This window comes from Miscanthus floridulus, chromosome 2 (assembly GCF_019320115.1).
Source record: "Miscanthus floridulus cultivar M001 chromosome 2, ASM1932011v1, whole genome shotgun sequence".
Lineage (NCBI taxonomy): Eukaryota > Viridiplantae > Streptophyta > Magnoliopsida > Poales > Poaceae > Miscanthus > Miscanthus floridulus.
The window spans coordinates 22,900,104-22,915,333 of record NC_089581.1 but is presented as its reverse complement, the minus strand read 5'-3'; the positions used below and the strand labels follow the sequence as shown (position 1 = coordinate 22,915,333).

Sequence of the window (15,230 nt, the reverse complement as noted above, 5' to 3'; positions counted from 1 at the left end):
TTAAAACTCACCTTCAAAAAAACATGGTGACTGTATCCGAGCTATCCAGCCATCCAAATAAGATCTATACAAGCTAGGCTTATCTAGGATAAGCAAACCAGACACCTCTTTCATTGCAGGAGCAAGTTTTAGCTGCACGGCTTAGCTAGCTAGGATAGGCTAGGTCTAAGATGAGAACCAACATACCCTATGCACAAAGCCTAAACATGGGTGGGTAGATGTTGCTCTGCAAGGATGAAGTTAATATGCGACCAGCAACACAACAACATGTGGGGCGGGGACGAAGGCGGGGGCGGGGGATCCCCTAACTTGACAATTTAGATTCATAGCCAAGAGCCTCTTTGACATGGCTTCACCTTCTTGGCTCTTGCCATGGTACCGTGTCAAAATGTCTATCTTACAAAATTGCTACTGAGGTTGTTTTTGCCAAATGTTTTCAAAATGATTTTACCTCTACTAGAGCAATTGCTTCATAAGAGCATCTCCAAGAGACTCTCCATATCCTTCCTAAGTGCTAAGAATAGAAATTTTGGTGAAAAACTACCCTCCAACAGCTTTTCTAAATGGTCATCCAAATATAGCCATCCTCTATTTTGGATTTTTCGCTAGCCAAAAACAGAAGACGAGAATGGCTCTTTAGAGTATGCATAAGATATAGAAAAACTGTTGGAGAGTAAGAAGATATAGAGAGCGATTTTTATACAAATGACTCTTCAAATGATAATTTAGAGAGTGGGATTTAAAAAAGGTCTTGGAGATGGTCTAAGAGGCCCCAAGCTGTTTTAGGAGTCACAGCCTTGACAAACTGCCCCTAAGGGCAATCCTAATGAAAGACATAGGATACCGCACAAAAAAAGTACTGCTTTTCAACCCATGATTTCTATGAGTAATAATTATTTTCTCTTTCTATCTCCCAACTCTATCTTCTTCCTCCAATGGAAGTGCGACACGAGCTTCCTAGAAACTGGTGGTTTCTCCCCAATGACGATTTTATGGTTTCTTGGTGCATTGGGTCAAGAGTAGACCTGATTTCTTCATGAAGAAACCATTTCTATGATTTTTGCTCTCTTTCTTCATTAATTACGTTGCCATGTTAGCGTTTTGCCTACGTGGCAAATCATTTAATGAGAATAGAAACCATCATGAATGCACCATTGGAACTGCCCTAGAGTGTCCATTATTTTAGGGCAGAAGAAATATTTATTTCAGTTTTTAATTATTTTCATTTTTTTCAATAAGTGGGAGTTAAAGCTAAACAACTCCATTTATTCTAACCCTCTCTCTGCTGTATCCGGTATCCCTTCCTCTGTCTCTGCAGCAGAGCAGTTCCTTTCTTGCTCTACTCCCCAGTCCCCGGTGCCCGCTCGGACCTCGGCGTCCCACCGAAGACGACCTCACGCGGGGGCGGGGCTCGGTATATTCCTTCTCCTCCCTGCTCGGTTTAGCACGGCCGCTTCCAGCACGCATCCTCCTCTCCTCCCGTCTGAAGAGATCGCAGGGGGCAGCGTCGAAGCTGGAGGAAGCGGACGGGTTCGCCATGGGGTCCGAGGGATCCTCGGGTCCGGTTATCGGTGAGTAGCAGTCTCTGTCCGTCATTTCTACCGAGGTGCCTAGCTGCATATGGTGTGTTTGTGTGTTCGTTGGTCTGCTAATTCGAGTGGAGAGTCGGGATCTCTGTGGCCAACAAGGCATGGCTGTTTGGATTCCCGATTGGATATGGCCGCCCGTCGAGTAAGGGAGGAGGGAGCTTGGTGGGAGTGGGCTCAGGATCACCTGGGGCTGATTGGGGAACCCGATCTGGCATTGCCTCTGATTGAAATTGACGCCACATCAAGATTGCCGTGCGCGACTTCGGTGCAGAGTTACCGTTTCTACCGCCATGTAGTGAACAACCTCTTGGGCTAAAGATAGGTCTGTCGGGAACTAGGATTGCCTTCGGATGGGATTGCAGACTTGTAGTGCCGAGGTGGAATGCCGGGGTAAATTTAGGATCTCCCTGTAGTTGTTGGTGAGGCCCAGCTGACCTTTCCTTCTAAATGATAGTTATTACGTAGGTTTTGGTCGAGACTTGGAAGCTTGTTCCTTCATGGATAAGCAAAGAAGAGCGCAATTCTAGATGGATCGATTGGTTAGGGATTTGGCTGGACCACCTGAATTTGTTGCGCAGTCACACTCATCTCTTGTTGGGAATCATTGCTCTTGAAATAGTTTTGTAATCTGAGAGCTGTACGTTTCCGGATGGTTGAGTCATATATTGATTCGGGTACTAGTAATTAGTGTGGTAGTGAACTAGCATATGCATGTGGTGCTTGTTATCCTTATCCAGCAGGAATGCCCATTAATCCACAAGTGCAATCTGGTAACTGGAATCAAATTTCCAAGTATATAGTAATCTAGTGATTATAGATCCTTATGTGTAGCTACAGTAATGGTGTTCAGAATTGAGTCAAGCTTAGCTATTTCTGACTACAATGCCTCAAATAACCAAAAGATAATTTTCCAAATTGTAAAGGAATGAAGCTGAAATTACTCCTAACGGTCTTTTTTAACAGTTAAAGGGGGCCCATGCTTGCTCTTCTTGGCAGTGATGCTGATTCTAATATTAGTCTTTACCTACTTGTTAGTCCTACACCTACCCATGGACATCTTATCAATTTCCTTCATTCATTTTAGATTTTGTTAGCCATTCCTTGATGTAAATAGCACAAATCCACAACTCACCTTGATCAACTGAATTTCCTGAAACTAGCATGCGCTGAGTTAATGTGTGGCCTTGCTTATGTAGAAAAGCCTCTATGAGATCTTGCTGAAAGATTTGCATCTGCTTGCCTAAAGGGGATAAATAGACATTCACTAGCTATGAGCTAAAGAGCAGCTTTCCATTAGGACAAGAACAGTGAGACGACATTAATGTACTTTGGTGTAGAGTTGTTGATTTGGTATCTTCAACAGAAGTGGTAAATGTAATTCAGAATTGTTGTTCACATGCATAGCGGTGGGGTGTTCAATGGCCCTAGTCAATGGTATTTTTTAAAACCCAATATCACAATTTTATAACTATACTGATTAACTGATCATCATCAAGCAGATTCCAATCAAACTTATTTTTATACTCCCTCCGTCTCAAAATAAGTGCACATCTCATATTTTGAGCTTGGGAGCGGTGGGGTGTTCAGTGGCCCTAGTCAATAGTCTTCTTTTAAACCCAATATCACAATTCCATAACTATACTGACTAACTGATCATCATCAAGCAGATTCCAATCAAACTTATTTTTATACTCCCTCCGTCCCAAAATAAGTTCACATCATATTTCAAGGAGTCATCCAATCTCAACAACAACAACAAAGCCTTTAAGTCCCAAACAAGTTGGGGTAGGCTAAAAGCCTTTAAGTCATCCAATCTCAAGTTTGACCAAATATATATACAAAAAATACTAATATTCATGATATCAAATAAGCATCATTAGATTAGTCACGCCATTTATTTTCATATTAAACCTATTTGGATATACAAATGTTGATACTATTTTATATAAATCTAGTCAAACTCAAAATTAGTTAAAGGGCGTACCCAGTGCAGAGAGCTCCCGCTCTGTGCGGGGTCTGGGGAAGGGTGTCAGTGGCAAGTCTTACCCTCGCCTGTGAAATGCGAGGAGACCGCGACTCGAACCCAGGACCTTCCGGTCACAGGCGGTAAGACTCTACCGCTTGCACCAGGCCCGCCCTTCAAACTCAAAATTAGTTGATTCCTTGAAATGCGAGATGTGCACTTATTTGGGATGAATGGAGTACCATTTATTCATGTTCAATTCCACATGTACTTTTCCATGGCCCAACAACATATTCTGTGAGTTCATCACATATTAACATGTTAGCCTGCTATATAGCTGACTGGAGGTACCTGGTAGCGCATACTCAAAGATGTCAACAATCCTGATTTCACTCACTACATAATTAGAGTCGGGACATGTTTAGTGGGCCTGTATGTGGCTTATTTGCTAAGTTTAAGCTCCTTCACTTAAAGTCCCATTGCCCCCAACTATTTATTTTTAGACAACCTATTAAGCTTTAAGTGTCAAAATAGTTGTCAGAAGGCTGGGATAGTTGGAGTGCACTCACAAGTTGATTGGGAATTACATGTTTGATCCTTCATCTTCATTTTAGAGTAGCTGCAAATTCTAATTTCCTCTGAAAGATAAGGCTATCAGCCACCTGTTTATAATCCGACCAAACCTCTTATATTGCCCCAAATATAGAGCATGGTATTTATCCTACTGATTTGGAGGCACTTGGCTCATATAAAAGGATGCCTTGGAATTTGTGGGAGAGGAGGAAATGTTTTCTACCTTTAATGCCTCCGGAAGTCCATGTTCTTATGGTTTTATAAAGTTGCAACTATTGTCCTCTCAGCCTTCTTGCATTTATCAGGTCATTGTTTTCTATGTGTATATATACTATATAGCACCATTTCTCAAGCATTAATCAGATCATTGTACACATAAGCAAGCTCGATCTATCGCACCGATATCTCTGTTCTTTTATAGCAGTCAACAGTATGATTTTCTTTTTCAAAATTCCAAGTCTAATGGGTAAAACCATGGAAGCCATTTTCTTAGTAAGACAAGTTATGGAGCAGTATAGGGAGAAGAAGAAGGATCTACACATGGTTTTTATTGACTTGGAGAAGGCTTATGATAAAATACCAAGGAATGTTATGTGGTGAGCTTTGGACAAACATAAAGTCCCAACGAAGTACGTCGGGCTCATTAAGGACATGTACAACAATGTTGTGACTAGTGTTCAACAAGTGATGGAGACACGGATGACTTCCTGATTAGGATAGGACTACATCAAGGGTCAGCTTTGAGCCCTTATCTGTTTGCCTTAGTGATGGATGAGGTCACAAGGGACATACAAGGGGACATCCCTTGTGTATGCTTTTCGCGGACGATGTAGTGCTAGTTGATGAAAGCCGGACAGGAGTGAATCAGAAACTGGAGTAATGGCGGGAGGCTTTGGAGTCCAAAGGTTTTAGACTTAGTAGAACTAAAACTGAATATATGAGATGTGACTTCGGCACTACTACTCGGGAGGAGGAAGATATTAGTTTGGAAGGTCAAGTAGTGCCTAGGAAGGATACCTTTCGATATTTAGGATCAATGCTACAGAGAGATGGGGATATTGATGAAGATGCTAGCCATAGAATCATAGCAGGGTGGATGAAGTGGCGCCAAGCATCTGGTGCCCTATGTGACAAAAGGGTACCACACAAGCTAAAAGGCAAGTTTATAGGACGACGATTAGACCTGCTATGTTGTATGGTGCAGAATGTTGGCCTACGAAAAGACGACATATTCAACAGATAAGTGTCGCGGAAATACGTATGTTGCGTTGGATTTGCGGTCATACAAGAAGGGATCGAGTTCAGAACGATGATATACGTGATAAATTAGGGGTAGCACCAATTGAAGAAAAGCTTGTCCAACACCGGTTGAGATGGTTTGGACATGTCCAACGGGGACCTCCAAAGGCACCGGTGCGTAGTGGAATCCTAAGCTGGGATAGTAACGTGAAGAGAGGCAGAGGAAGACCGATGTTGACATGGGTAGAGGCAATAAAAGGAGACTTGAAAGGATGGAATATACCCAAAGACTTAGCCTTAGATAGTAGTGCTTGGAAAACAGTTATTCACGTGCCTGAACCTTGATTGCTTCTGCTGGGTTTCAACTCTAGCCTACCCCAACTTGTTTAGGACTTAAAGGCTTTGCTGTTCTTCTTCTTGTTGTTGTTGCAAGTCTAATGGGTAACCAAACTAAATTCCAGTGAACCATGAAACTTTGTTGCTCTTTTATTTTGTTCACAAGAACAACGAATTTGAACTGTGAATACCTGCTATGTATGTGGCTTGATTTAATTTAGATCATACTTTTTCTATGGTGTTTTCTGCAGTTCCCAGAAACTTTAGGCTGCTAGAAGAACTAGAATGTGGTGAGAAGGGCATCGGTGATGGAACTGTGAGCTATGGGATGGATGATGCTGATGACATATATATGCGGTCCTGGACAGGAACTATCATTGGTCCTCCCAATGTATGCTGTAGAAATACCCATAGTTAGATACATAATACATTTGCTTTATTATTCTCAAACCTAAGAGGTGCATTTTTTCGCAGACTGTTCACGAGGGACGAATTTATCAATTAAAGCTGTTTTGTGATACGGATTATCCAGATAAACCACCGACTGTTCGATTCCAGACTCGGATCAATATGACATGTGTGAACCAAGAAACTGGATTGGTACTCGTGCATTTTTTGTTTCTTGTATCGTACAACCTGCCAAGGCAATTTATGAATGATGTTAGGCCTATTAGTACTTAACTAGCACCTTTTCTAGGTTGAACCAAGTCTATTTCCTATGCTTGGAAACTGGGAAAGGGAACACACAATGGAGGACATCCTGGTCAGCTTAAAAAGGGTGATGTCAACTCCTCAGAATCGCAGGCTGTACCAACCTCATGAAGGTATTGTTCTTTCCATTCCTCCAGTAGATGCTGACAATGCTGTTTAACTGTAGCTACTTGAAATAAATCTGTCTTGAATATCCGAAATCCTTGCCAAGACTATATTGTCAAGCCAAAAAATATCTGGCTTCTTGGAAAATGACTAGCAAGCACCCCCACTTGAAATTTTTTATTGCCAGAAGCTGGCAGCATGACCAGATACAGGAACCAAATGAGCATGGCCACCAGCAATCTTCTTCACTATGCACTGTAATTAGTATTTTTTAGTTATGAGGTCAGTTAGTCATATTAGCTTATGCCCCTTCCATCTTTGTGAAAGTGCTCCCTTTAAACCGCCCCTGTCAGTTGTTAATCTTAGTTTCTTCCGTGCAGGTAATGAAGATCAAAGAGTAGAGCAGAAAGGGCTGTCTCTTAGATGTGTCATCATGTAATCTATGTGCATTGCAATGTACAGCATTGAATTGAGTAGCGAGATGCCAAGGTGAGAGACCCTCTCAGAAATCCTGTAATTCACCTTGATCATGCCACTGTCGCAATAAAGTGTCGATGACTGTTAAATTGCCTGCACGCCATGTAACATGCAACAGATTCAGATTCTGTGAAAGACAATGAGTTCAGTGTCTGCATGTTTCACATCTCTTCATCTGCCTGTTTGTTACACTCAGTAGTCTGTTCTGTTGGGTAATCTGTCAAGGCCTGGTATTTTCTTCAGGAAACACTGTATGATATCACAGCTGCTGTTATTGTTGCTCTTTCTACCAGTTGCAAAAGGATGATAAGATATCACAGAAACACACATGCTAGTCAGTGAGCATCACCTTGAGAAATCGGGATGAGCCGCGTGTATTAGTATTCATTACGACCAGCTGTTTGCAGTGAGATCTGAAATCAATTTCGACCAACTATGTATGTAGTTCGTATAAATCCATAAACTTAGGAGTAACTCTGAAAAGCTGTCCACGTCGATCTAGAGGCTGATGACATTTCGCCGCGGAAGTCCCTCAGGCCTCAGGCGTCATGAAGGACAAGGACGGAGAGGAGGAAAGGACGGAGAGGTCGAAAAAGGCGCGCCCCCGAAAGGCATGGGAACATGTTGCCGTTCGCGCCAAAAGCGCCACAGCACGACAGCACGAGCAGAAGAAAGCGAGATGCGCCCGCACTGGTGCTTCTCCATCATCTTGCGCTACAACATGCAAAGCTGACGACACGACACGTCCTATCCTAAGGAAATGGAATCACCGCCGTGGTCGACTGTGCCGTCTTCTGCTCAGCCCTTCGCTCGCCGCCTCACCGGCCAACTCCTATGACTATGAGCACTTGTCTGTCGCACAGGACGATTGGCAATGGAAGCTAAGCCTCCATTACTGTGGTAATCAGAGAATTTCAGCAGAGCTGCTGTTCTGCACTAACTCAGGCATCAGTCATTAGACGTATAAACCACGTCAGTACCGATCAACGTTTCCAAATCCTTCTCCAGCTGTCTGCAGTCAGAAACTGCAGTAGTGGTCAGTCAAGTTGGAGAGGCACCGTTTGACCGAAAAGATGGCAGGTCCCAGATGTCACCACTGAAAATGAGTAGTAATCAGTACAAATCCCAAGTAGTTCAAAGTACAAAGTAAAACTAGCAAAAGCCTCCCAAGTCCCAAGTCATCCAGCATCTAGTAGCCTCCTTCACCTTTGCAGCACCATCCCAAAACTCCAAAAGTCATCGTCACCTGTTCTGTTGAAAAAAAAGGAAAACCAGCATCACCTTTCATGGGACAAATTACTAGTCGTCTACCGCTATTCCAAATTTCCTAGTGATAGCTGCATGATTAACCATATTTTCTAGAATCTTTAAGACTTTGACGCGAGCCTTGATGAACCATGCTGGGAAAGTGAGGTGTTTCCCCTTTTTTTCAAAAAAGAAAAGGAAATTGTGGCCTTTGTCACTCTCAGCGTAGACTACGAGCGTCGCCTTTGGCCAACAAGGTGGCCGGCTTGTTGTGCAAGGACACTTGCATTGCATGTCGCGTTACCAGGTCATGCATTTCTTGATGACATGGCCGCCAGATGGCTGTGTTTTCTCCTATTCCTTGTGGTCAATTTTAGGGTCTTAAATGGCAATGATAGATAGACGCACAATTGTGACTGTTGCTTCAACGCATATCTTTGAACTGTTTGTTGTATAATCTTCACTTGATAAAAATAAACTGGAGTAAAATGTTGGGGGATTGTTCACCTGTTGACTAAATATTCTTCCCCCCACTTAATAATAGTACTACCAGAGAATAATTTTGGATTGTTCAGGAGGAAAACCGCTGTGAAGTCAAGGATCCAATCCAACCAAACGTGTGCATGGTTAGGTAGTTTAGATTAGAAGAAAGAAGGATCTAATCAAGTTCACATGTTTTAGGGAGTATTAACATATTCTTTCCCTCACTTAACAATACTACTAGAACATTCTTAGCTTAATAGTCAATGGAGGCATAAAACCAATGTCAAAATCATGGTCCTTCATCTGAAACATTTTTTTTGTGAAAAGCCATCAAACAAACGGCGATCGATCGGATAAGTAGGAGAGCGACCATTGACCAAATTAAAATATCACTGACAGGTGTCGGATGTAACGATAATGCTATAGACCGGGTGTCCAGGCTTCCAGATGCACCGTTCCTCCCGCACTCGCACTTCACCCCCTCCGCCCGCTGCCCCGCAGTCGCACTCCGTCCGTTCCCCCGCCCTCGCTCTCTCCCACACTCGCTCTCCGCGCTGCTTTCATGCCCGCTCTTCGCGCCGTCGCCGCGCGAGCTCCTTCCCTCCCTCTGTCCCTCCGTCCCTCGTCCCTCCGCGACCTCTCTCCCTCCCTCCGCACGTGAGCTCACTGCGCACCTGCTCGCCCGTGCTCCCTTCCCCCCTCCATCCCTTGCCCTCCGCGACCTCCATGCACCCCCACTCTCCCTGCGACCCGGCTCCCGCACCCCACTAGATACGAGGACAGCGGCGACGACTCCGACGAGGTAGGTCACGGAGAGATCTGGATCTAAGGCCTTGCTCCTCCTCCTCCTCTGGATCTGGATCTGAGCCCTTCTCCCTCCTCCTCTGGATCTGAGCCCTCCTCCTCCTCCTCCTCTAGATCTAAGGGATGCGGCGGTGGCTAGGGTTTCAGCGAGCTCTCGGGGTCAGATCTTGCCGTGTTGTAATGGTTTTTTGATGTCGCAACAGATGATTTCGAATGTTGCAATGAATTTTTTTGGGTTGTTGCAACAGATGTTTTTTTACGATGTTGTAGTAGTAATACTTGAGATGTTGCAGTATGTTTCAGTTGCTGCAATCTCATGTTGCATGTAACACCCCTGGTGTTACGAGCTTGCTTAGCACCGAGATTTAGGTCCGAGAGGGATTAGCCTAACAAATTTTTGGGTTTTAAAAATTTATAACGCACGTGAAATGATAAGTCAATTCTATGTTCCTCACTTTTATGGTTGGGAAAAATCAAAATAAATAGTGTTAACTAGTGCTCTTAGGAGCTCAAAAATCAAATTTGAAGTTAAGATGAGCTCTTTTCGTTAAGACGACAAACACTTGAACTTACGTTTAAAGTACTATTTTTGGCGATTTATTGTTGAAGAAATAATTAATTAATGCTTAAATATTTTGTTCCTATGGGTTAGTATGGAGTATGGATCATTGCATGAAATACTTGTTGGTAGCAGTTAATAGGGTTTAGGCCTTTTAAAAATTATAACAAAAGTGTTAATGGCTGTTAGTTCGAACTTAACTTTTCTAAGTATGGAAAAAGTAGTAAGACAATGCTATTTTGATATTTAATTTTTAACCAAAATGTTTAAACACTAGCTGCATGTTTTGGTATTGTTTATTGCATTAAAGTGAGAACTTGAGCATGGCATAGGTTAAAGTTGTGTTGGATGTCACGTTGCCCGCTCTAAAATTGCCCAAACCTCCTTAGAACGCGATGTGAACCATGATTTGGTGCTCGGTTCGTGAACCAGCGTTCAGCGCGACGAACTCATATTGGCACCTCCCTTTCTTCCTCTCTGGTCGCTCTCTAGACATGAGGTTTCCTTCGCCAATTGGGTGTTAGTATCGGCTTTAGGTTAGGGGAATTAGTTGAACCTCGATCGTGATCGTTAGCAACTTTTGCTTCGCTTTAAAATGCGTGCACGTCACCAGTTGCTACCTCTCGGCCCGAGTTCACGGTCACCGCGCGTGTGGGCGCTGCTAGCGCCAGGCTTAGGCCATGGCCGGGCTGCTGCCACTGGCCAGCTCGCGTGCCCAGGTGATGCCGCGCAGCGCCTATGGCCTGGCGTTGGCCGGTCCTGGATGGCTGCGGCCTGGCTCCCACTGCTACGTGTGCATCGTGCTCGGGTGGCTGGTCGCGATGCCACGCGCAGGGTAAGCCTAGGCTGTGGTGGCCTCACCTTTCGATCCACCTACAGTGCCAAACCCCCGAGCGTGTTCCACTACTCGTCGCGCCTGGGCCGATGACCCCAGTCACAATGGCAATGGGATGCCTCCCTGCCTCACCCTATCCGCTAGCCGACACCGGTGAGCCCTGCTCAGGTCTAGCCGCTCCAATTCAAGCGCGTCGTGCCATGCCCTCCACTGTCTTGTCACCTGTGCGCATGTGCTCATATTGCAGCTGTCGATCAGAGCCGCCCGTCTTAATCCGCTCTTGCTCACTCGTGTGCCTCTCCACTGTATGACCATGGCTTGAGCTCTGCCTTTCCGCCCTCCAATTCGCTTAGCTCAGGGCTTCACAGTTCGATTCCTCGCACTAGTAGGTGGCATAAAAAGTCAACTAGGCGTCCCATCTTCCCCATGCCCCACCAAGCACTACTGGCCGCCAATTTGGTGTTTTTCTCATCACCGGATAGGTACACCGCCGTGCCAGTGAAATTGGAGCAAGGTCCGAATGGGTTCAATTATTTGTATCCACGAGCTTGCTTTAACCTCCTCTATCTGGTTCTCGCGCCATTTTGCTAGGGCGCTTGCCAGAGACGTGGTGACGCGTGGGTGTCCATCTCGGAGCACTGCCGCCTCGGTGGCTCGCACGTGGCCAGGACACCTCAGCACTCCTCCGCCTCAACCGTCACCGTAGCACGAATTCTGGTGAGCTATTAGTGCTTACTCGCTATCCCTACCACCATGATAGAACCTAGGCTGTCGGAACAGCCACGCCTTCGCCGTGGATAGCCGCTCGCCGCTGCAGCCCGCGATAGTGCGCCTCTGAGTCTCTCACCATCACCCATCCTTGCGCGTTTAGCTGTAGATGGTGGTCGGCCCCTTACTTCCATCATAGCACGCCTAGGTTGCCTGGCATAACCGCCTTATGTCGTCGACCGCCGTGCCAGCGCGCGCAGGAATCCCTATGGACCTCCCTGTGGTAAAGGTGAAAACATCTGAGGGTTTGGTTGCAAGATTACTGACGGTAGGAATAGTGTGTATAGTAGTCATGTTATTATCTAAAAGCATGGGGGCTTTTCTACAAAGCCGCCATCGCACGCGGGCCTCCCGGCCTTGGGCTGTGTTGGGCCATCGCGACCCGCGTGAGGCCACGCCCGCGCTGGGCCACTGGGCTGCCGAACCAGAATGGGTTGCTGCAGGCCCTTTTTTTTCTAATGTATTTTTAATTTAGTTTCTAAGGTAAACTTATAAATTCAGTATAAAATTATGCAGTTAACCAAAAATTATGAAACCAATTTTGTTCAGTTCCTAAAATCATGATCTATCTGCTAGTATATTTTGTTCACATAGTTTTATAATATTATTAGGAGTTATCTAATTAAATTGAGATGCTTAATATTTTAAGATATAAACTTGTAGAAATTTTTGTGATAAATTGGTAATAGTGTTAGCTCTAAAACTTTTATAGTAAATTCCTAACATTATTAGGTGTTCACTGTAATTTTTGTAGCTCCATAATAATTAGTTTGCAAAGATAGCTAAATGAGCTCTAGTTCAAAAATATATATTTAATCAATAAAATGCCGAAACACTTTGGGATTTTAAAACTAGAACATTTTTTAGAGACAAAGCCTTACTTGACGATATGGATACGTAGACTAGTATGTTAGTCATTAAAGCTAGCTCGTTAGCTTGCGGAGCGTAATCGTATTTTAGAGTTGTTGTTGTCATTGATTATTTACAACTCTGTGTTGCATCCACGTATATCACAATAGGAACAACGATGGATCATGGAGTCGACCGAAGTAGCGGAAAAAATGGTGCCTTGATGATCGTGTCACCAATGGAATGCTAATCTTTGGTTATGTCGGGTTCATAAACCCGGGGTCCCTTATGGACTGGCTTCCCAGCAAAGGCTCGGCCCAGCAGACGACATTACGAACAACGCGTCGCTCATAGGCCAGCCCAAACACCTAAATGATAGGCTAGAAGGACAATCCAGTCACTGACCGGAAGGCCTGGCTGAGGAGGAACGGCACCCGCTTCCGACTCTGGCCCGCCTCTCCGACCGGATGCCTCACAAGGAACATCGCTTGCTTCCGACGCCGGTCCATCTCTGGATGGCCTCTCCGACCAGAAGGCCTGGCCAAACACCACTTTTTGACTTTGACCCCCATCTCCGACCAAGGATGCACCGAACCCCTGCTTATAGCTTCTCTTCGACTGGCGTAATTAGAGCCGACTGGGACCAACCGACCGGGGACGCCCGCTCGATAAGGACCAGGAAACGAATGGAGAAAGTAAGGCAGAGCACTCAAGTCAACCGCAATACCAAGGACCATATCCTATACACCTGCAGAACAGTACCCTACAACCTCCCTGGCATAACAGAACTGAAGCAGTGTTGTAGGCGAAGACATTTTCTCCTACAGTGTTGTGGGCGCCATCAACTCCCATACCAGACAAATATGGTAAGGCTCCCCCCACGTGCCTCTGGGGCATCGACGGTGTTGTGGGCGCTGGCATTTACCGTACCAGACGAACATGGTAAAACCCCTTGTATGCCTCTAGGTATCAACAGTGTGGCAGGCATCAACATCTGCCATACCTAAAGAAGACGACGCAACCTCCCACATGCATCTGACATTAAACAATATTATGGGCGACTACCATCATCTTGTACTCGTCGACATGGGCAGCAAGGCTTAGCAGCATATGTACTCTCTTCCTCTCACTTGTAAGGCCATCTTCTTCATCTATAAAAGGGGATGAGCTCACTCCCAATAGGAGGATCGATCAGTTTACTAAGACACAACAACAGAACCACCAGGTTTAAACCACAAGTACACGCTCCAACACTTAGCACATAGCGGAGCTCCCATTACTCTCAGCCCCTCAGACCAGAGTCCGACTAGACCTCTTGTAACCCCTATCTTTCTCCTTCTCGTTTGTAACCCCACTGTAGACTTTGAGCACCTGGGCTCAAGAATAAAGTCACCGATCGACTCAAACTGGACGTAGGGCACGTTGCCTGAACTAGTATAAACCCTGTGTCATTGAGTGCTAGGCCATATCCGATCACAACGTATGGCAAAACTACAAATATTTATATGTTCGTCACTTTCTGCACCGACAGTTGGCACCGTCCGTAGGGAAGATGTACGTTCACACTTTTTGGTCATCAGATGGCCTATTTTTCTGCCACCTTCGCCATGGCGAGCTCAAGCGATACGACTCGCTTCGGCTCACTAGACTTCCCTACACTCCCACCTATTGGGACGTGGGTTCCACCCATCTTTGAGCCGTCCTAGGCCTCCCTCTTTGGAAGCCTAGACTTCGTCGCCGACTGGCTCGGTGTACTACACCTCCGTGAGGAGGCAACCATTCTGGTGCCCATCAGAGGGGCGCCCTTTGTTGGCTCTAGGACACCCAACGACTTCAACGATGAGGCGCATATGCTTCATTCCAAGTAAACGCTCTGCTCAAACCCCGTTGTGAGTAATTTAAGAATAGGTTGAGAAATATGGTAGCTAAGTACTCCTTATTTTAGTATATATGAAATCATAAACAAAGTAAGAAATGCATTTTTGTTGCTAAGATAATACTTGAATGTTTCATGCCTATTTAATGGAAAAGATGGGTAGCTTAGCACCTTAGTCATTAGAGTTAGTTTAGCAGCTTAGTGGATATATTCTTAATTTAAGAGCTGCTGTTGCAAAAATGCTAAGTGTTACATCATCAAGTCTCGGTGCATAACCCTTATTTTGAATTATATCTAAATATATATGTGATGTGCATTTATGTTACAGGAATTTTATAAAAACTACATGCATAGATATATCTACCCATAAGTCCTACTAGCATAGGTCGAGTAGTTGCTATGCTCAGGATTTCGGTAGCATGAGTAACCTGCCGTTACTCACAATAGGTGATTATTATTATCACTCATGATAAAAATGGTAAAAGGAAAAATAGAGACCGGGTAGAGATATAGTTTGGGTATTGGTGGGTGTAAGAGGTTGTGTCCTGCTAAAAGGTTTTTATGTAGTTTTGGTAATTGAGTGACAACCTAGGTGGACTAATTGTGTTTATATGAGATACACAGGTGATTAGTCCATAGATACATATACATGTGTGTGAGCAACATAGGCCATGAAGGTGAAAATGGCTTGGAGATGTTGCAAAAGCTCACACATGTGAATATGAAGGAGCTCATTGCACATGAGACATGACATTGAGTCATGTGATCAAAGGTGGAGAAGATCAAGACAAGACTTGGCTTGATGGACCGGTTGCAAG

General features: G+C 44.7%; 2 protein-coding genes across 2 annotated transcripts in view; one reads left to right on the top strand and one right to left on the bottom strand.

The window, feature by feature from the left end:
• The first annotated feature begins 1,401 nt into the window (after window positions 1–1,401).
• LOC136519822 (ubiquitin-conjugating enzyme E2 variant 1D-like) lies at window positions 1,402–7,150 on the top strand. Its single transcript, XM_066513202.1, has 5 exons — window positions 1,402–1,571; window positions 5,952–6,091; window positions 6,175–6,300; window positions 6,398–6,524; window positions 6,897–7,150. Exons 1-5 carry the CDS (start codon window positions 1,538–1,540, stop codon window positions 6,953–6,955), a joined length of 486 nt encoding a protein of 161 aa, XP_066369299.1. The 5' UTR covers window positions 1,402–1,537; the 3' UTR covers window positions 6,956–7,150.
• Window positions 7,019–15,230, bottom strand: part of LOC136536207 (glutamine synthetase root isozyme 2-like) — a 9,886-nt gene continuing 1,674 nt past the window's right edge. The window contains exon 7 of the mRNA XM_066528575.1: window positions 7,019–7,120. Coding sequence (XP_066384672.1) covers window positions 7,019–7,120 — 102 coding nt within the window. The remainder of the gene's footprint in view (window positions 7,121–15,230) is intronic.